The sequence below is a fragment of the Alosa pseudoharengus genome, unplaced genomic scaffold (genome assembly GCF_046254945.1).
Source record: "Alosa pseudoharengus isolate Yale_2024_CS ecotype anadromous, Long Island Sound unplaced genomic scaffold, YU_APseudo_1.1 YU_APseudo_1.1_scf_12, whole genome shotgun sequence".
NCBI classification, from domain to species: Eukaryota; Metazoa; Chordata; class Actinopteri; order Clupeiformes; family Clupeidae; genus Alosa; species Alosa pseudoharengus.
This window is the reverse complement of record NW_027468587.1, coordinates 30,939,310-30,962,852: the sequence shown is the minus strand read 5'-3', so window position 1 is coordinate 30,962,852 and position 23,543 is coordinate 30,939,310. Positions and strand designations below refer to the sequence as shown.

The 23,543-nt window shown below is 38.3% G+C and overlaps 2 protein-coding genes across 3 annotated transcripts in view; both read left to right on the top strand.

The window, feature by feature from the left end:
- Window positions 1-2,150: 2,150 nt before the first annotated feature.
- Window positions 2,151-4,425, top strand: LOC143118459 (cysteine-rich venom protein latisemin). Its single transcript, XM_076279514.1, has 7 exons — window positions 2,151-2,214; window positions 2,764-2,864; window positions 3,060-3,150; window positions 3,427-3,569; window positions 3,719-3,804; window positions 4,043-4,137; window positions 4,283-4,425. Exons 1-7 carry the CDS (start codon window positions 2,151-2,153, stop codon window positions 4,423-4,425), a joined length of 723 nt encoding a protein of 240 aa, XP_076135629.1.
- Window positions 4,426-5,564: 1,139 nt separating this feature from the next.
- plcl2 (phospholipase C like 2) overlaps window positions 5,565-23,543 on the top strand; it is a 39,876-nt gene continuing 21,897 nt past the window's right edge. For both annotated transcript variants that reach the window (XM_076280804.1, XM_076280805.1), the window contains exon 1: window positions 5,565-6,990. In XM_076280804.1, the coding sequence (XP_076136919.1) occupies window positions 6,751-6,990 (240 nt within the window). In that variant the 5' untranslated portion in view covers window positions 5,565-6,750. The remainder of the gene's footprint in view (window positions 6,991-23,543) is intronic.

The following is a 23,543-nucleotide window of genomic DNA, read 5'->3' as shown; positions in this document are numbered from 1 at the left end:
TTAACACCCACGCCATTTAGCAGTTGCAACATATCTACAATGACTATTGGAATTTGCTCAGCAGGCCTGTCTGCTCGCAATCTTTCCATTCAAGCCGATTTCCAAATCACCAAAAATCCAGGAATCAATCACAACCACTTGTGATGTGGTGGGCTAAATATGGAGCATGTGGTGGGTCTAATATGATGACAGACAGAAGAGTACAGCTAACACTACCAATGGCTGCGCTGATGGCGTCATAATAATAATAATAATAATAATAATAATAATACACGTTTATTTATATAGCACATTTTTCAAACTCAGTCACTTTACTGTTCTTCCAAAAATAATTGGTAAGAGTTTACTGTACCAACCTAATCTTATTTTCAATGCTGGTTACGCACCTTGGAAATCGGAACACGTGAACCAAGCATCCCCAGACCAATTCTAAATCTCAAATGAGATTTGATAACTGGTCTGGTGTCAGCCAGGCTACAGGAGACCCTGTGGCCTTCCTGGCACTGTTGTCATAATGCAGTACAGGATAGCAATAACACCGAGAAACAGAAGGAAGCCTAATTCAGTGTAACTATTCTAAGTGATCTACTTACGATAAACATTAGAACATAAAAATCATACATTTGGATATCACATCTCCCTTTGCTTTGCACTCTCAGCCTTCAGAATTAAACATCGACAATGCTATCAAGACCAGCTAAACAAACAAATCGGCCGCAATCATGTGATTATCTAAGTCTATGTGATTTGTGCCTCAAGTGTTCAGCAAACGCTACGTCATTCTGGCCACCACAAACTGATTGACACATGTTACCAATCATTGATAGTCTATTATGACATCAAGTTGGCGTGCAAGTGAGGTTCCCTAACAGAGCAAGATGGCAATGCATACTTTTTCAGAACGAGGACCACATAATCCCCTCAAATCTAACCCAACAGTGGTACAAGGAGAGGTAAATTTCAAACTAGTTCTGCGGTAATGGGCCCTATCCGACCATACAACCAACACGGTTGATGAATGCATCGATAGTATTCTTCGACTACCAGGGAGCAATCCATAGATACACTATTTACATCATTAATCATTGTTTAATTGTTGACCAGTGCTTTGGGAGCTCCCTCTCTATTCATTGCTGCTTTAATGCAGTGTACACAGGATCACGGTGCCACCCAAGAGGCCCATGTTTACTCCTGTCATTGGATGTCGGATAAAGGAATCATTGCTTTATGGCATCCGTCCTTTATTCTCTCAAGTGTTATTAATAGATTATTATGCACACGTGTACAGCCTACTTCACTGCCGACCCTATATAAAGAGGGTGGACCGTACATCCAGAACACTATCTCTTCAGTCTTCAGTGCATCAAAGCAGGTAAGATGGCATCATGACAAGATAGAAATATTTAATTTACGTATACATGAATTTAAAGTTCTTTCAACTTTATAAATTTGAGGTACTTGAAGGATGTTATCTGTGTCATACAAAATCTGATCCAATTTTAATTCCAAAACATCATTGTGTGGACTTTGAGTTAATGGTTAGAGAAAGTGGAATAGATTATGTCCAATATTCCAATATTGGGTTTAATGTTCTGCATTATGTCCAATATTCCAATATGGGGTTTAATGTTCTGCATTTCTCATTAGTAGGTCACTTTGACACTATAACTATGATTCTATGTAATGACAGTATGATATCTGTACTGTCCCTGTGTATATCTGTGTGACTGTATTTAGAGATACGCAGGAATATTATGACTTTGCAGTGTTTCACTGTTCTGCATGGCTGCGTCAGTAGCTATCTGCACCGGATTGCCAGGTAGTCTGATTCAGTGTAGTCCATGTGAGATGGGATGACCAACGCCATCTCCCGTCAGCCTGGAAGGATACTTAAACCCTAACTATTTCCTTGTTTAGTTAGAGCAGCTGATGGATCTTTAGGTGAAATCATGCTGTCTCTCCCTTTATGCGCATCATTGTAAATAAAACTCTGTTCCTGATTTTTCATACTATTGGTCTGACTGGGTCTCTATTCATCTGTGGTATCAAAATTGGCATCAATGGTTAAAAAAATAAATAATTTCAGTCTAGTGAAAAATATGGGGTTTAAACATATGCTACTCTTTCTCTAGGCCAGGACCACAGACACCATGTTCATGCTAACAGTCTGGACCCTGACAGTGCTTCAGATGTGCACTGCTTGCAGTCTGGTGAGCACATCAATTACTCTACAGTAATTACATCTATTAGACTAGCTTATAAAATATAAACTAAAATAAAATAAAAAATATAAACGCCACTGAATAACAGTGACTGGATAAACAACATTCAAGGATTCAAGGATTTTTATTTGTCACATTCATAGAGATGTGTGCATAGGTGTCTATTTATAAGGATAAAGAAAAGGATTTTGAAGATTTTAATAAACAGATTGATTATAATCTTAATCCTCAATTTATCATGCAAGACCTTGGCAAAAGTTGAAATAGATGTCATAAAGTTAAGTCATTAAGTGTCATACCTATCAAACTTGTCAATAATCAATGCCCTTCCTTCCCTCATTCTTATGGTCCAACTCCTAAATGAATTCACAGCCAAGTGAGTATAACCGTATAGACTTTCAACCTCTGTGACTAAGCTCTGTTTAATCAATATCAATATCTGTTCATTTACCTTTCATGAGTATGAGTAAAAAAGAAACCAAAACATTGTTTTGTCTTTCTGCTGGGTATGTGTGTGCACATTCTGTCCTCCTTTGAACAGACATCTGCACAGACAGTTCCGCTGTTCAGGAGGAGATTGTGAATGCACACAATGCCTTCAGGAGGGCAGTGAAGCCAACAGCAAGCAACATGCTGAAAATGGTGTGTCAGATTTCTCACTAATATTGACTTAACAATCTTAATAACAGTAATATTTCAATAAAGGAGGGGAGCTGCCCTGTACACACAAACCGACATTCTAGTATTCTCATGAACTGAGGTACGATAACTTTGTGTATTTGGAGACTGTGTGTTCTTACCTGTGCTCATCTGTGATTGGCTATCCTTTGCACTCAGAGCTGGAACCAGACGGTGGCAGATTCAGCCCAGCAGTGGGTGGACAAATGCAAGATGGGGCATGGCCCATCGAGCTCCCGTCTGGTTGAAGGTGCATCATCGCTTTTCCCTCAGCCGTAGATGAGCATCCACACACATGTACACATGCACACACATGCACAGAAATGTACACGTAAATAGTCTGTACAAAAACTTTACAAACACATACATATTAATATATTACAACATATTCAACATTTTTGCTGATGTCAGTTGTAAAGACTAATATTAACTATCTTAGACTAAGATACAAATGGAAGGATTAAGGCATGATAACATGAATGAATAGAGAACACAGATGAAAATAAATAACTTTTGCTTTTAACAGACTACGAACTTGGGGAGAACTTATTCAAATCTGGAGGTTCTAACACTTGGACTGAAGTGGTGAGTGCTTGGCACAGCGAAGAGGAAAACTACCAATACCCCAGTGGATCACACAATGGACAACCTATTGGCCATTACACTCAGGTATTTCTGGTTCCATCCGAATAAACATGGGGGAATATAAGATTGATTCACAGTTCAATTACCTAATTATCTAGCACAAAACCCCACTGATCTGCTGTATGAGATGGATACTACAGGTTATCTAGAAACACTTATCAATTTCATTTTAGGTTGTATGGTACAGCTCCTATCAGGTGGGCTGCGGTGTAGCCAAATGTGGCAGCTCCTATTTCTACGGCTGCCATTACTACAGAGCGTATGTCACACACATTTTATTTTTTCAACTTCACTTGTTATCCATTGAGCCTCCTGTAACCCACACCATTACATTGTTATGTGAATGAAGTATGCTCATGTATGTGGAATGTGCAGTATCTGGAAATGCTATGATCCCGACACACAAAGACAAAAGAACAAGCAACAATTACTGAATTTGAACAAGAAAGATGACAAGAACAAAGAATAAACGTTTTTGTTTTGTTTTGTTTCCATAGAGGAAACTTCTACACAGGAGGGCAGGGTATTCCACCATACACCGAAGGAGAGCCTTGTTCTGCCTGCCCAGACTCTTGTGAGGACAAGCTGTGCAGTAAGAACTCTAAATCCTTTCTAAAAAGAAAACATTGCACAGTCAATTGTCCTTAAAGGTCCGGTCACATACGTCTTTAAACATTTTCAACGATTATGAAGAGAAACAAAAAGCTAACCTCTTACCTGTTCTCCTTTTATTTCAGCTAATCCTTGTCCATACATTAACAAATTCATCAACTGCCCAGCCTTGAAATTACTTGCAGGGTGCACCAACACCTATGTGAGGGCCTTCTGTTCTGCTCTGTGTCTATGCCAGACAGAGATTGTCCCTTTAGCAAAAAAATAAGGATTTTCATCTACAGTAGTACTTAAAGTAAATTGAATCAAAATGTGAACTCATGACAATGGTTACACTGGATATGAAACAACACAACAATTTCTGACCATGCTTTGGGGCTTACATATGAAGTGCAATTAGAACCATTTCTCTTCTGCAAAGCTGTGCTGTGTAGTGTTTTTAATTATGTAGCCTACTTAATGTGATAACTATTCACTTCATCTGTTGGTCCTGTCTCATTAATATTTTGTTTAGCTTTCTTTTGGAACAGATACGTAATGTGATAAGATGGAAGAGGTGGTCTTTGTATAACTTTAACTTCATGTTGCCAGAACCCTTTCAGAAATATAATTGTGAATGTATAGGCCTACCTTTTACATAATCATATCATGGACATAAAAAATAAATAAATGTCAACACATGCAACAATCAACTAGGTCTATGCTATTTTCCTGAATGGTAACTACTTGGTATTTATAACGGAAGGAGACATGGAATAAAACAATACAGAAAATGACATCTGACTGAAAACAGCATTTTACTTGTTTTACATGATCATAGAAAGCTAGCCATTTATTTGATATTAGCCTAAGCATATTTACATTCTACTTGTTGGGTTATGATTACGTATAAGGTGGGCACTAAAATGAACCAGATAATATGATAAGACTTTCACAGCCAGGTGCCGCTGTTGCATAATTTAACACATTCAAAGAAAAGCTAAAGGTCAACCTATACCCTTTTCTTCTCTGCTTGTATGCAGTCTACCCTGAAATTATCATCTATTCCTTTATTGCTGGTCTTTGCACAGTTTCTTTAAATAAACTTTATGAAAGCATTAGGCTACTGTTACACTACTTTTGTGATTATTTTCCTGAATAAATGTAGACATGTGCATGCAGAATAGCCTATTTCAGCAGCAAAGTTGCAGTTAGGCTATTATTAACTTACTGATTTTTACTTTACATTACTAGTAAAGACGGCAGACCATGAAATGACTGATTCTTACTTAAAAATGGTTTATACAGCCTCGTAAAGGCAAATGAGCGCTCTAAGACAGTACAGTCATGTGCACATGACAACAAGTGTGTTTAGGCTGCTTTGAGGAAGCGAATTTACTTTCATCTGGTTTGCTAAGATACGAGTAGTCCTATTGAGAAACAGGATGAATCACGTATGACTGAAGTTTCTCGCATGAGTTAGCTGAAGTTGTGTATGCTGTTACCTGATGACCAGGCATAATAGAAGGCAGTTAACTAATTTTCTAATCAGAAGTATTTTTGAGCTTTTATTTCTGTTGACAATCCTGTGGTTTTAAGTACGGTTAAGCTTCAAATTTCAACATTAACTTGATCGTCGCCGTAAGTAACTTAACACAATGAAGTAAGCTAGCTAATTACTGTAACTAACGATAGCTCGTGTAGCTAGCTAACAGGTTTCGGGGATATTTGTGTTAATTCAACATTTTCTTGGCAAAATGCGTGTAGTGTATAACATCTTGATAATTCACAAGATAACCAAGGATTACATTACTGTTGTTTACAACCCCCTTTACATCGACGTGGGGCTTCTGTCTTAGTTTGACATAACTTACCTGATTAACTTACATTAGATAGCTATCGCTAGCTATGATTTTGAATTGACGTTAGCATAACGTTATCTAAACAGCGGTGTTGGACGGTGTCAAGCTGTCATTCTCGTTGTTAAGTTTATGCATAGGCTAGTGAGATCATGACTTCACTTTGATACTATCAGCTGACCTATGTGAAATAATATTGCATTGGCTACGTAGTTAGACATTAGTTGCAACAGAAACTGCATTTATTTTAGGACCGGGTAACACAGGCTTTTGTACAATTATGTGACTAGGACGTTTTACAAATCATGTAACGTTAACGTTATTAATTAGCCAACGTCACTAACTTTAGCTAATTATCCAGATAAATCAAGGGCATATTCAGCAGTTCAGTTCCAGCAGTTTGAGTGCGGTCATTATATGCGACTTGGTTGACATCCCAGACGTATGGCATGAAGTAGGAAGCTTTAAAAGAGACTGCTATAACCGAGTAACGTTAGATGGCAGCATCAAGAGGCTTATGAATGTGATGCTGAAGAACAATGAGACTTGCAACAGTCAAAATGTTCTGCATGGAGCCAATTTCCACCTAGCACCTAGTCGCCGTCAGTCTCCGAAAATGAGTCGAGGGGTAGCTATCAACGGGTTCAGCTAACATCTTTCCTTGCAGATGTCGTTTCAAGAAGTTCAGTTACGCCATAACTGAATTATTACTAAGTAACCACAGTATAGACATAGACCCAGTCAGCTCTGTGCTTATGGCGGAGTTTACGGAAAACGGCGGGTTAACCTCATCGGCTCTTGGGGAGAAGGCTACCGTACCCAGTGATGAAACAGACGGGAAAGGGCAGTGCGAAGTATCGGTCTCAAATGGGGAATGTGGGTTGCCGTCAGACATGGTCGCTTCTGCCATACCTGACAGCGAAGGGCTGGAAACGGCAAACACCTCTATGTTGGATGCCAAATCTGGAATACCTAGACGTACCAGTATTATCAAGGTAAGATTCACATTCACAGCTTTTATAAAACTAGAGAGTATAATGAACGGAGCGCAAATGCTTTTGGGTGGCCTTAACATCGGGAGTTTTTGTCAGTAATATGTTCATTACACTCACTAACCTCGCCCTCCAAACAGGCTGACGTTAACTATTAACGTTATAGATGCTAGCGACAGGCGCTAGCTGTGTCTTTGCTATAAACATACCGTGAAAATGTTAGTGGGTATCCACAGGTTACAAAGCATTGATTTGCTACCATAATTTGCGCTCATCGGACCCTGCGCTGTTAAGTTTATTATTCAGCCTGTGTTCACAATTCTTATGTTATTGTAGCCTAGTATAGCTTTCCTAAAGGGTTGTCTGAAAATTTATGCTCAGTTTGCGTGTGTGTGTGTGCGTGCGTGTGTGTGAGAGAGAGAACCATTGGTTTGTTGCAAGCCACAATGTAGCAGTCATTCTTAACTTGTAATTATGTCTGGCAAGGAGGAATCCTCCGGAGCAACTTCTGGCAATAAGAGTCCAACAACAATTAGGCTACGACTCTGGAGTGTTTATTAAGTTATTTATTTTATTAAGGACTGGATGAAGACACTGGGTTTGGCAAAGATATGTTGTTAGTCACCACCAGTAGCCTAATTCTGACTCCTGATCAACCAGACACTTTAACTTTCAACAGGTGACCAGATACAATGTTGGAATTCCAGTCCCCATTTAGTTATACCAGGATGGGAGAAAAGGCAGAATATTAAAAAAAAATTCTGTTGCAAAAAAAAAAAAAAAATGCATAAAACTAAACCCAGCCACAGCCAGACACCATTTCACATTACACAACAAAAACAAAGTTTCATTAAAACTGAAGACCAAAAATATATTAGTGGGGGCGTTCAGACCAAAGCTAAGCTCAACATTATCACACACTCTTCATTCTGTCACTTGTTTCCTGAATTGGGACATTTTGACAGTTTGCTTCAGCAAGATTACAGTAGAAAATATTGCAATACATCCGCATGCGAGGAACTGCACACACACTGCTGTCAAGTTGTTAGGACATGTTGTCCCTCCGTTGTATGATGCTGATCCAATCATATTTGCTTTACAGACTTAAGCTGTTATATTGCCTTAATGACATCAACACAACGAACACACCGAGTATGGAACTGTAGTGTCTGGACATGTGCTCTCAGGTTGTGCATCTTGGCATCTTTACGTTTGGAGTCTAGAGTGCCAGGGACATGATTAGACGTGGCCTACTTGAGACTAATATGATTCAGGTTTCCTTGGTTGCAACAGCTGTTGTGCTAGGCTGGGTCCCCACACCCTGCCTTGAAAGTGTATAAAGTCACAAGTAACCGTGCCGTTTTCGTAGTATTTTGTATGTATCTTCCTGATTACAGGTCTAATCCAAAAGCCGTTTTTTACCATAGAGCTACAGGCCAGGAAATGCTCGTTGCTCATATTAGTCATTTCCTGTGTGCTTAAAAGCACCTTACCCCTACTGTCCCATTTTTTCCTTGCACCTATAGCTTATGCAAAGAAAACATGAGTAGCAAGCTCATCATCTAGGTTTTATGGACAAAGCTGAAATAAATGAAGACAGAAATGATTTTGCAACCAAGCAGGATGTTTTCTTGGCCCACTGGAGGTGGTGAACTTTGAGGCTTGTTCTAGCCAGGGAATTGATGGGCTAATATTGACATTTTTGTCTTGTAAACTACTGGAAAGCTCAAACTAATCTTTCTCCTGAAAAGGGCTTGGCTTACTCAGTCCAGAATGTATTTAGGCTTTTTGAAGTCAGCTGCCCTCAACATCTCTGTGATGGGGGAGAAGAAAGACTCTTTCTGCTAACAGAGAAAAAGAGTACTGCTTATGTTTTCTTATAAGTGGCTGGTTCAGAGAACATATGGGAACTTAACTGGACAATTCTGTTTCCAGTTGTGTTAGTGTTTGACAAACCTGGGTGAACTGCAAGTGACCTTACCAGTAATTTGGCAGCATGCCAGATGTCAGAACAGTTTTTATAATGTGTAGAGGATATGGTGGTATTCGTAATAAGACTGGGAAAAACAGATCAGTACAAAGCAGTAGCCCAGAATATTGCAATGGACAGCATCAACAATCAGTCTATCAATCTTTTGTTAAAGCCTGTTTAACAATGGGTATTTTATTTTTAATTAGTTTACTGGAATGCTAGATACCCAAATCAGTTACTTTTATAATCTGTAAGTGTTTAATTCACTGACCAGCCTGCTTGTTGAAGATAAAAGAAGTGAAAAAGCCTCATTAGGGATACAATTTCCAAAAGGAATTTTGGAAAAAAGAGCACTTGATCTTTTTTAAATACTTTTTTGACCCAACGCAGCACTCGCCCTCTCCTCTCTTCCAACAAAAAATGTTTTACAGACAGCAAAGTTAAGTTATCTCTGTATCGTGTAGGCATATCTTATCCATAGCCTAGGCTAAAGCTACATGTTGATAAATTAATTGATGTGACATTATGTGGGGATCTGTACTGATAATCTCCCTTGATAAGCAATACACAGTGTCCAAAGCCTTTTTGGTCATCCTCCAAAAGTAGTAGTTCAGTCAATAAGGACGTCCCAAATGACCCTGAAGAGCATCAGTCGGCTTGTACCCTGTTTGCTCACCTCCACAGCAGACAGACAGCATGTGGCTGTCAGCTGTCATATAATCCAGTTAGGTGTGTTACTGTAATTTCCCAACTATTAGTGGCGGTTTATACATTGACTTTGCAAAATTTCTTCAGCTATGAGGTTATTACACGGGGACAGTTAATGTAGTATTAAGCTTATTATGGTTCTGTTTTTTAACTAGCATAAAACACTGTCCTACAGCTTATACACAATGCGGCTAATACACAAGAAATTACTGTACTCTTTGGTGGAGGTGAGATGATTCCATGTAAGAGGCACCTATCAGGACATGGAGAAAACATAAATACACATTTTTGAGTCACCACCAAGATAACTTGAGAGTGCTTTAGAAAGCCGTATAAGAAAGCGATGGAAGGGCAGGCATTCAGTAATTTAGCAGCACTGCACAAATAGAAATCACGATCATGGCAGGTTGAAAATAGATTCTGGAAAGATAGAGGGGAGCCTGCACACCTTGATAGATTGTACAGCAGGTGCAGCTATTTCACAAAAACAACTTAAGAGAAGGGAGAACGAAAAGCGTAATACTGCTTGCTCCACGGTGCACTCTTTTTTCCCTTCCCTTCTCTTAAGAAAAATAGAGTTCTAACTTCACAACAAATCAAAATAGTAAAATAATAATGTGCTATGCATACAGCTGTACAAATTCTACTGGAAGCAAAGTGTTTATGTACCACCTATTTGTGTGTGTGCAACCAAGACCTATAATTATTTATATCCTGTGGATATGTTGTGTCTCAGTGAACACTGTTTTATGGATTTGTGTCTATATTGTGTATATTGTATGTACTGTACTGTCTATTTTATTGGTGAGAGTGAAGACAATTCTCATGCCTGACATGACAATAAAGTCTATTCATTCATTCATTTAAACAGAATTGGCATAACACTCATTCACAGACAATCAGATCTGTTCTGTGTATGTGTGTAAAACAAAGACTGGGTCTAGTTAAGAGTGGATTGAATGCAAGGAAAAATCTGAGCTTCTTCAGAATCTGAGTCATAAAGATGGTTTGTGGTTGCTATACTGTATGTGGCAGATACCCAGGTTTCTATAATGTGCCAAATGGAAAATCTATGATTTTTGGCAGGTGCTGATTCAGACAATCTGACACTGACCGAAACCCCCATCATTACTAGTTCCACTGAATACTGTAGCATTTAGTTACTGTGAATATTAGACTGCTGTGCCTCTCTGAAAGGCCTTCTGGAGGGTGAAGTCGAAAGCAACCTGCAACCACACACACATGTTGCATTAACACATGTTAAAATGCAAGCTGTATTAAATGGAGTTAAGTACTGAATCACTTGCTCACATATAGCTGCTCACTATGAGTAATTAAGCTTAGTAGTTGCCATTACCTAGAGAGCCCTTCGAGAACACCATTATAAACCGTGCATATATTTGCTTCAGGGATTTCAGAAATGGATTATGGTCTAGCCTGAACCTCCACATATAGGCCTAACTCTCATTCACAATAGAATATTAATTTCTTAACATGACTCACATTAGAGGTGTTGCCAGGCGCACATCCCTTCTTTATTAAAGAAAAACATTCTAATTATATTGTAAATTGTTCATTGTGAATGCGGTGGTCCCCATCTACTTGCACAAAATCATCAAAAGTCAATACTACACATGGCAATTTGAAGATCACACTGTTAAAGCAGAGTTTTTTTCTCACTAATGCTTACTGTAACTACAAAACCCTATGTACTATTCATAATTATTGGTTTCCCATACATTGACTTATTTGTGGCGACCCACCAGAATATCAACATTGACCACCACACAATGATTTTCCTGGTTGTATTAAATTGTGCTTGAATCTGGTTAGAATCATAACCGTGCTGCACTAATTTGTTAAAAACTGTTGCATTTGAGTTAATTCTGCATACCACCACAAATAGAATTTAATTCTGTGGGAAACACTGTTGGTTGTACTAAATTGTGCTTAAATCTGGTTAGAATCATAACCGGCGCACTGCACTAATTTGTTAAAAACTGTTGCATTCGAGTTAATTCTGCAAACCACCACAAATAGAATTCAATTCTGTGGGAAACACTGGATTATGCTAAACTATATGTGGCTCTACAAGTATAACAGCACGTAACACCTGTTGATATAATTGTAAACAGGTAGATACTGATATATTCTTTTTTGGCTTGATAACAGGACCTTGCCATGCATGTGCGATAGCACCAGCCATTAGATAGCCTGCAGAAACTATCTATTGAACCAACTAATCCCAAATAACCCATTAATAACCCAAGTCTCTCTCAAGTACTTTGGAATGGTTACCAGCCCCTGAATGCAGTCACTAACAGGCACAATGACACCATTAGGCAAAAGTAGAGGCTTCCAATGAGATAATCATGTGCTGCGAGTTTAAAGCTGCATTATACTCACATAGACCTGCTACATACAAGTTGCATTCAGAAGTAGGCCATACATTATTTCATGATATGCCTCCTGTGCTAACAGTAAACTTGTGACTTCCGTGCTGCTTATGGCTTCAGGGCAGACAGTGGGTGTACTATCAGAGACATAATATAATAAAACGGAATAGATGAAAATACACCCTATGTGACAGCTAGAATTAAATGCATCCATGTACCTGTTATAAAATCAAGAGTGGAGATTTTAATCAGTATGAAATGGAGCTACAGTATGTATGTAATATTGCTGGAGAGCTTATGTTTATAACCATGATCTCCATATTAGGAGATGGACAAGAGAATGATCATGCATTGCTTACAAGCTTAGAACATAGGGCTTTATCTAGTCCATGAACATTCATTCACATACATGTAGTAAAAAAAGTACTAGGATTTTGTCAGCAACATTTTTTTGGATCTTAGGACACTGTAATGCTGTGTTATTATGTCTTATAATGACATAAGTTACCACAACCTTTCTTTGTTCTTTGATTAAAAAAGAAACACAAGGGTATTGTGAGTTGACCGGCGTTAGACCTGTGTAATAACATCGTGGTGTTTGTGAGAAAGGTTAGGGTCAAGCTGACACTCAAGGCAAGTCTCTCCTCGGAGACTTCAGACTCTAATTCTCTAATGGTTGAAACCGTAGTGTGCATGGTATGTGATGATTCAGTGGTACCTCTAAATGGTCAAACTAATGTGGAATCCTTAAAACCTTCAAGCGATTTTCATAGAACTTCAAAGATGGTGAAAAATAGGATTTGAAGGTGACTGTATAGTTTTTTTCTTTCTTTTTTATTCTAATAGGTCAAGATGCTGTCTGTTCTCATCTTTCAGGGTTCCATTATCTGCTCACAACCTCATTTCACCTGGACTCTTCAGCTTGACTGATTGCAGGTGTTTTTGTAAAGCCTGTGGCAAATGTTTTATTCACATCAATAATCAAGCAAACAAAGCCTTGTTTTGTTTAATACTAAACAACTGAGCTCACCTGTTCTTGTGGCCAAAACAGTATATATATATTTGGCAATAAAGTTTTTTCTCGACAAAGACATTTTTTTTCTAATTCACCTAAAAGACTTGCAGTCAGCTTAATTTATTTGGACTCGGCTTTTCGTCTGTCTTTTCGTCTAGGTCTTAATTTGTTTAAGTAATGAGTTTTGTTGGGGCTTGAAAGAAGGGGAGATTGGCCTTTAGTGCAGCCACCAGTTCAATTGCAGACTGCAGAGCCCCTGCCAATGGGAATAAGAACTGGCTGTCCACAGCAAAATCATTGGGCTGAGGAGTGCTGTGTGCTGAACTTCGTGTTCACAGCATTGTGGCGGGCGAGCTACGCTTTGATCAGGCTGTGACTGGTCAGTGAGTTGTTTCACGTCTTCCATCTCCTTTAGTTCAAGAACTTTTCCCCACTAAATGGAAATGAATGTGAAGTCAACAGGATCACATTTTGGCTAGATTTGATCATTATTTTATTTTGCAAACAATTATTAAATAACATTCCTTATTCATTCCAAAGGTGGAAAATCACCTTTTCACACAAAGAAAAAACACTAAAACATAAAAAGCCACTTCAGTACCTTCATGTACAAGCTCTGGAGCTCTTGTTTAGGCTTGAAAAAAGTGCTTGGCTGTCCACTTTATGTAGTGGGATAGGCCTTTAAGGGTATGGTAGGGAACATTTGGAGTGTTAAACAGAACTATTATAAATTTGTTGTGTGTGGCATACTGACATAATGAAAAAAATGGTAATGCTGTGTAATGTCAGTGTAATGCTAAGATGCCAAATGTTCTAGTTTTGTTCCTTTTACTATCATGCTTTCTTTTGACTAGATTTCTTTATTTTGGACCCAATGTGGCATTCACCTGTTTCTAATTTGATACAGTGCTCATGCTCTGCATTTTAAAGCATTTTTTATTCTTTGATTTATTCTTATTTCTTATATGTATTATGTTGGAACTACAGAGAGATTTGGCTTGCATCTGCCCTGAACAGCCGTTGTGATTAGATTGAATGTCATGCTGTCACTTAGTGGTGTGCTTTTGTTGCAACTGACAATACAGGACACTTAGTTATACAGTGAGATTGCACATTAGCATGTTTAAAGTCATTATGAGTTGTTCAGTCAGCCTTGAGCTTTGTCAAGTTTCAGAGGATGTGAGAACAGCCAACACCATTTGATATTGACTATGTTTGTGGTTAAAGATTCACTGTATTGATTCCCAGGGTTGGGTGCCTTCCTAAATCGATCAGCAGGCACTTTGTTTCCCCCAGTTTGTCTTTCTCAGTCAATCCAAAAGCTCTGACCTCCATTATTAATTCAGAGGCTTCAGTGTTATTTAATGACAGTGTTGTGCATTAACCGAACATTAAGACATCTTTAAAGTGTTGATTGTTAATTGTGATATTTCAAGGATTTCATTACATAAAATCAAAATAGTAACAACTGATGTAGTGTAAAACATAAGTTAACAGTAAGTCAAAGAGGCAATACTGAAAAAAATGCTGCACTTTAAAATGAAATGTTATCAAGCAGCAAGAAGAGTCAGATAACTGTATCAAGTACAAGTAAAAAGTCCTAAAATATTAGAGAAACGGTGGCTCTGCAGTGTTTGTTCCCTGAGGCCATGCCTACGGCTTATTGTTGTATATTTGCCGACTGTCAGGGAGACAGGAATGTAAAAAAACCAAAATGGATTGAGCAATGACTTGGATGAAGGAGTCCAGGTAGATTGCTCCAGGTCGTAAAGTACTTGAGCTGCCTGGCTATGAGCAACCACAGCGAGATGAAAAGTGATACTGTGCCCTTTTCAGATGACTAATCCACGTAACCATTTCACCAGACCTACTAGTAGACTGTCAGGTAGCAGTAGTCTAGACAAGTTGGCATGTCACATGTGTCATTGAAGACAGGTACAACACTTCTGAACACAGAAATTCTACTTTGCAGAACACCAATTTCAATTGTATCCATTATATTTGAATGGATATGGAACTTACATAGGTTTCCTGTAGATTTGTATGACACTGTAATCGTTCAGTCCAGTTCCTGGCATTGAATGTAAAATTAGGCCTAATCTGTGTTTGTAAGGGTGTTTTCACACTTTTCCTTTTCAGCCTTCTAAGTGAACTCAGACCAATGACTCAGCATTTTTTGTGCCTATGAACACGCGAACCGAACTGAGACCACCTCAGGACAAATAGCCTTGGGTTCTCTTTCACATTTTGCATTGTAGGCTGGCCTATTTTGTCCTACCATGACATGCCATTGGCAAAAGAGAAGGCATGTCGTTTATTATATATAAAAAAAATATTATCATGATAGGCCTACAGACATTTGTAATTTGGCTACAGCCAAACAAGTTTGTTCTAATGTAAGGCTGAATATATTTCTATCCAAGCTATTGGTAGCAATTTAGAAATCAGCAAACTTTGGATTACATTGCTCACCATTTTTCATGATCTGCTAAACTATAATCTCTCTGTCTCTTCTTGCATGTGGCAAACATATACGAGACTGCACAGCGCAGTTAATGGGCTACTGTTCACTTGTCATTTTGGACTTGAGCTAAAGTTGGACAAAGCAACAGTAATCAGGTGGGGCGGGCCTACCACTGAATTAGAAAGTGTGATTGGCTGGCGTGTTGACTGACAGTTCAAGAGGGTCTTTGCAATAACTTCAGATCAAAATTCATTCTGAAAATATATTATAATATATATTTCAGAAAAAAAATATTTATGAAACAAAATCACCACACCAATTGGGTTATGATAATTATTTCAACCTGATAATAAATTATGATGAAAATACATAAATAACTCAGAGCAACTACATAGCCCTTAATCCAAAGCAGGTTTGAGACCCCCAGAGAAGGTATAGTGTGAAGATGAAGAGATCTGAGTCCTTTCAAATGAACTCACAATGTGACTATAAAAAAGAATGAGTCCTTTTTGTTTTGGTCCACTTTCTGGTCCCCTTTTAGTGGACTGAGCTTGGTTCTTTTAAAATGGACTATATATATGTGAAAACACCCTGAGATTCAATAACATGGTTGCTGAGATTTGGGAATATTTTTCTGTAATGATGTCATGTCTTTGACTGACACAAGTAGAGCTGCAGTCAGTGACCACGTGTGTACCTTGTAGAGTCAGTTTAAACAGGTAGACCTACATTTTCAGTCCAATCTATGTAAAACCCAAAAAGCATCCTTCATGTTAATTGTTGCATGGACAGTTGCATGGAAACCTCTGTATGCTTGATGTCCCTGTATTGTGGCTAAGTAGTCTTATTTTCTTATTTTCGAAATAATGACCAGCTGCAAATGTCTGATTGTATCTGATATTCCTGTAGATAGTGTCCTCCTCCCCAGTTTGCTCAGGAATCTCAGGCACTATGATCCTAAAGGGAAGCATTTTTAAATGTCAGTGGACACTATTCTCAGTCTGACATTTTCTAACAGTGCTGTTAAATATTTAACTAAGAGCAATACAACCATGAGTTTGCTTTTCTCGAAGGGTTGAGTGTTACTTAAAGCTTAACAGTAGTTTTAGGGCTGTATTTTCGGTCACCAGCGCATGGCGTAAAGTTCGTTATTCACCGGCGCGAAGTTGAATTCGTTATTTTGCACCTTTATTTTTTAAGCATTGCGCCCAGGGGTGTGGCAATTAACAACCTAGGGAGGGACCTGGCGCATTGTCTAAAAATCGCTATCATACACCACCTAAACCTGGTCAGAAGTCAATGGCGAGTTGTTCATATGCTATTTTAAGAGCGCATGTCAACAGTCATATTGGCAGGTGCACGCACCATCCTTCTATCATTCATGAACGCACACCAGCGCACGTCCATGCAAAGCATTACAAATTGCACGATTACAATGGTAAAAATAATTAGAATAAAGATATTACGAAATACTGTACATCTCATGATGAGTAGTTATTCACCATCATTTGCAAATTGGTAATGACGGTTAAAAGTGATTAGGGGAGAGGCGAGAGACAAGTATGGAGCACAGCTGAAGACGCACTGTCACGAGATATAAGCAACTCCTCTGCAGGATAAATGTTGTTTTATTTAGTCATTTGAGCAACATTAGGGTAAGTGTTGCTTTTTCCAGCCTATGTTTTCTATGGTAACCCATTGTCAGTCAATAGTGAAAGTAACTGCATATAACTGTCTTGTCGTTGACTGACTCCTTGGTGAAGTTAGTTTCACTTTGCCAATGAGTTCAAATAATAGACGAGTGCAAATGCGTGAAGGCTATGCTAGGTTTTAGTAAAGCATGGTTTAAGAATGACTATTCCATACGGTCTTGCAAGCAGCCTCCTTCAAATGCGCCGTTGAATGCCAAAATACCGATGCATTTATTTGACATATCGCGCGTTGCGCCGTTAAAGGGAATGACAGATGTCATTCTCATTGGTTTAAAATGATGTTACGCCCCAAACACACCCATATGACTGATTAAAAGACCTAGGAACACCTTGTTACGCCATGCGCTCCACTTTTGAGAACGAAACCCCTCCCAATGTGAACTGGACATCCTACTAAATTTGAATAGACTTTTGACGAGTGACGATGCACTTTAGAATGTCATGATAGGGCCCTTATTGTTGTGGGAACATGTAGTACAGTGTGGTGCCCTGGTAAAAAACCCAGTAGGACTAGCCTAGTTAAAGTATACTCAATTAATACTCAATTTTAAATTCAGGTCACGTTAATACTAATATTAATGTTTATTGATATCACTGTAAGCCATTTTAGACAAAAGGGTCTGCTAAGAACCATAAACAAACAACAAAAAAGTTTTGCTAGTTTACTAGTTTTAAGAGGTTATAGAAGAACCCATAAACAAGATAAAAACCTTATAATAGGATATACGCCAACGCTAATGTCTGTGCATAGGCCTGATTGCTTAATAACTTTTTTGCACTGTGGAGCCTGACATATAGTCTTTAATTGAGTTCAGATATTGGACTCTGTCATCATTAATCTGTATCCAGGGTCCTTAACAATAGGATTAAGTCTCACTGTGAGACTAGAGTTATGGAAGGCGCCGGCGGTGATCTTTTTGACCGGAGCTGGATGTGATTTCATTCAAAGACTTGATGAAAAATACCAGCAGCTTGTGAAATCAATGCGTACTTTTACTGTCAGCAAATTCAGACCATTTTTCTCCCCCCACCCCTTCAATTTCAAACACTGTGAGGATTAATTGTAACCCATAAAATGGCTTAATTAATGTAACATAATCTGTGCTGGGCACCTCTTAAAATGGGGTGAAAAATGAGAACCAATTCACATTGCATTGCATTGGAGGAAGGAAGAGGGTATGGTGAATGGCGAATTTGAGGTCCACAGGCTTGTGCTTTTCAGATGAATTGCTGTTGCTAGTGAACTCAGGAGATGGAGAGGTTGCATTCACATTAGCCTTTTCCTAGAAAGTCATGGCTTTGACCCTGGAGAAGTTAAATGGCACACTTAAGACTTGCAGAGATGTGGCATTTTTTTCTGCAATGTTTTTCTCTAGTGTGCCATAGATACCATCAAGAATATTGTCTTCATTAAGAATATAAGTATGTTGTATATCTGGCGTGGTGGAGAAGTGGTAATGTCACTAACTAATAATTGGTCAAGCCGAGTTTGATTCCCACCACTGTGAGTCTCTGTTGCTTTGGATAAAAGTGTCTGCTAAATATCAGTCAACTTATCAGTCCGTCAACTTAAAGTCTTTTTCACTCTGAAAAAGAATACAATTCAGAGGAATGTTGCATAGGCAGATGTTTCAAAGCATATTCATTATCTTTTAAATTCCAGCTAAGCAGTGAACATTCCAATTTCATGAAGGTAAAGTGTAGATTTTTTTACAGTTAGTTCTCCATCAGTGAGAGAGAAATTAATCAGACGGGAGCCAATCAACTGCATCACTCCAAAGTCCTTCATGAATGATGGATGAGTATGTATTAAAGCATCTTAAAGGTGAATTGACCTGTCACATAGTGTAGCCTATATACCTTCAGTGAAAGATAAATATTAGTAGGCAGGAGGAGAGGGGCATAGCTGCTTGCATGTAACCTAAACTCACCTTTAGTTAGAAGATGAGAAGAATAGTTGCTAGATTTCAGGTATAAATGTGTGTAGTCAAAAAAAGCCAGCTTGGTAGCCAACTGCTAGACAAGTTAAAGCCAGCTTGGTTGGTCAAAAAAACAACACCTTGGTTTCTGAACTGAATTTATTTGGTTGGCTTTATTGATTGTAAACTGACCACATGTTTTACTGCTTTAGGCTAAATGCAAAACATTCCAATGTACCTGTTCTACTTGAAGAACATTCTATGTTTATTCTACCTGTATGTTTAGTAGAACCAGAGCCTTATAGATACAAACGCAAAAACGTAATGATAGCTTGTTTGTGGTGTAGCCTAGTGCTGCCTAATTGAAATGGGATAGGCAAAGTTTATCTTATATTAGGCTATTATGTGTGGCACATTTATTGGGCTTTTAGCCTCTTTTAATTTATTTGGTAAGGAACTGATGAAAACTGAGCAGCAGAAAAGATGCCATAGTCGCTACATAAATAGTTTATTATTATAATTAGGTTATTAATACTATTACTTCACTACTATTACTGTTATTAGAGGGCATGAAAATGCCCTCTACTGTTATCCGATTTCTTCTTCTTTTTCTTCTAACGCTTTTTGTGCGTTTAATGCGGCTTCAAACGTTTAACATAGAAACTTCATTAAAACTGCGTTGCGTAGGTCTTACTTAAGACATTTGGGCTTTGTATTTTTCAACTTTGTAACTTTTATACTTTTTAAACTATTAATTAAAAACTACTAAAATTTCCCCATAGACTTAACATTGGATTATGACATTACAATAGAGCAATTAGAATCCTATGCCAGGTGTTCAGGCCACCTGCAGCAACTGTCTCAGGCTTTAAGCATACAATATGGCTCTATTAAGACTACAGATCCTGTTCAACTGCTTCCTGTGCCCACAACTGTTTCAAAATAAAAGTCCCTTTAAACTATCCAACTTTTTAACTGTTCAACTATTGTCAACTGTTCAACTGTTGTAACTGTCAGTCAACTATGACTCCCATCAACTGTATCCTCTGCCTTCAACTGTTTCAAAATAAAAGTCCTCACTAGGGCTGTCACTTTTGTGAAAAAATCCTGTTCGATTTTTTGAGACGTAAGTGTTCATTGAATCGATTGTAAAATCGATTTTTTATGTCTAAAGACGCTTCCATTTTCAACGCGAAATATAGGCCAATCCACAAACAACTAACAGGCATTAGGACGAACGTAAAGAGGGCGCTTGAAGAAGCAAGCCAGCAATATTTCTGATGATTTATTGGCGTGAAGTTTCGTGCACAATGACAAACAGAAGTGCAACATTCTCGAAAACCAGTAAGCCGAGTGGACTGCCATTACATCAGTGACATGGCTGCAGGCTTCAACGTAGCTGTGTCTGTGTTTACGATTAGAAATGTCAAACAAATTTCGCCTACGTAGAACTCGATTGCACAGTTTGCGTAGCCTACCGCTTTGTTCTTCTCCATAGTTTGATATACCAAAAATCCGAAGTACTTCCACATCTCCTCAAGTTATTAGGGCCTATCACTCGTCTCTACATGTCGCACAGGTTGATCGCGTCGTCCTCCATTTTTTGGCAAAACACGAGCAGCACAGCAGCTGATTGAAACAGCTGTTCCCGGTGCGTAAAATTGGTGGGAATTTTCTTTTTAGCTTTCGCAATGCTTACTGCACTTCGGAATTCTTTTATATTCTTATATTCTTGTTTGTGAATTTTGTTACATCTATCTTTTTTATTTGTTTATTTCGTTTAAAATTAATAGTGTAAATATTTGGTTAAAATCGATTCCCCATTTTAGTTTTCGAAACTTGTGTTGTTTGGTCCAATCGATTGTGCAATCGATTTTCGAACGTAAAGTGACAGCCCTAGTCCTCACTAGCTAGTTAGCATTGTTAGTATAGTTAGCATTTTAGCATAACTACTAAAAATGATTAGCTAAGTTAGCTAAGTAACATGGTTAACATAGTTAACATTGTTAACATAGTTAGCGTTTTTAACAAAACTGCTAGAAAACATTAGCTAAGTAACTTGGTTAGCATAATTAGCTTTGTTAACATAGTTAGCATAACTGCTAGCAAACATTAGAGCCATTCCACCTGTAAGTTATCGTCAACTATCTACCTATATAGAGCCTTTAAACTATTTGTCTATCAACACGCATTAAACTATCAGTCTATCAACAACATTTAAACTCTACATTTAACTTTTTAACTTTCAACATTCATTAAACTATGTGTATCAACATCCATTCAACTACAGTATCTGTCTATTCAACTATCTGTCTATTAACAACTTTTAAACTATCTACATTCAGCTTTTAAACTGTCTACTTTTAAACTATCAAACTTTTATTAAGCTATGCAACCACCGTGTCTGTCCTAGCGTAATTTTCATGCACTCGTAATTCCCTGGAATTACATTCTCTAGTTATTATTATTATTATTCGGATGAGCCAATAATGTAAATCTGAGTCTGAAATGTTGGCTACAAACAGTCTATACTGCTGTAACTGCACTGCTGCTATTATTAATCGTTAATTTCCGGGAACTATTTGAGGCTTCCATGAGCCGCCATTGTTGGAAAAAAATGGAACATTAGCGTCAATGGAGTTGTCACAACTCTCTATCTAAGGCTCTGAGTAGAACACAAAATGACCTCATCCAAATGGCATTGTTGATATACCAGAACAGTATGTTAATGGAATGCTTCAAAACCATCACTGTCATTGCAGTTGTTCTTTACAGATGCCAGAATCACTGTTTGTTTTACACAATGGACTAGTTATTGATGCATTTTTTGTTGTTGATTAATTTACTCTGAGTAATGGCAAGACTTTAATTCTAATTCTGAAAAGTAAGCCTTGAGTTCCTGGAAGAGGGATGGACAATTCTGAAGGGTCCAGTGAGCTAGAAAAAAAGGTCTAGCAATCCATTAGGAAATTAATAATTGGATTGAATCAGTACAGAGTCCACTTATCGGACACACCAGGACACAATGCAGACAGGCAGACAGAACAGGGGTGGGGTGGGGGTCGTCTCAGCTGTCAATCAACAGGTCTTTAGGGGATTAAGCAGCCCTACCTCCAGTAGCCTGGCCCACCTTTACAGAATGTTGTCCCATTGTGCTCTACATGATCAGGGATGGAGAGCATGCTTTAAAAGATTACCATCGCACTGTGTCCCCTGACTAAGCATCCTGCTAGCAAGTCACAGGAAATGAAAGATGAGATTCCCTAGTGAGGTGTTACTGGTGTGTGCAAGGCCTGGTAATTGGTAGAACTGCTACACAAGTTAAATTAATTCATCAAATATCTTTCAATAGCTGAGTCAGTAATAAGCACTTAAGTTAGTTCCACTTGGATGGCCTTCTGCTCTGATGGTGTAATCAAATTGGCTAACATGGTGTAACCCACTGACAAAATTTCAGAACAGACAACAGTTTCAGAATACCAAGTTTTTTCCAGAATACGTTGATTACTGTTCTTTATTTCAATATGTGAGTGGATTTGGTTACATGTTTTGCTATTTTATACGTTGGACCATACTCGGAATCCCACAGGACAGCTAAGGTTTACGTTAGAAAGGTCTTCAGCTATCATATAAAATGTAGCCACCAAACCTTAATTAAATCATATGCATTGGAAGAGAGAGGCAAAGGAAATCCCTGAACCGTTTCCAAAGGCTATTACATAAGAGTATGAAAATAGACTTTTCAGGAAATAATAAAACTACTGTTGAGGCTGGGTGGGGGTTTTACAGCATTGTTTTCTTGTCCTGGGGGTTGGAGATAGAGTTGGGGAGACACTGGAGAAAAGGAAATCCTGAGCTTAAGAATGTAGCCTGGATGATATGTTTATACAACAGGAACCTTAGCCATTTCATATTTCATGGAACCACGCCTATAAATTGTCCCATCTGAAACCTTAAGTCCCATCTTAAACCTTAACTTTTTTCTCACCAAGGCCTCTTGAGAAGTCTGTTGAAATGGAAGTCATTGTGCCAGTGACCTTTCTGTGATGCTTTTCATCAGAATCTAGGATAATTTTAGCAAAACTCTTCAGTCAGTCTCCTGTGTCCAGTCTAATATTAGATGTAAGTCCACTTGCTTGAGAGCAGTGTCTAAATTTCAAAATCAAATTAACAAGGATAAATCAAAAACATGGACAAAATCATGGAAGATATTCATTTCAGAGAATGTGTGATCTTGGCAATAGCATTCATTCTTATGTTTTGTTCATCAGCTGTGGTTATTTACATTGCTGTCTGTATTGTTTACCACATGTCAATCATTTCCCGAGTGCCAAAATAATTAAATGTGACTGGCACTTGAGACGAAAGAG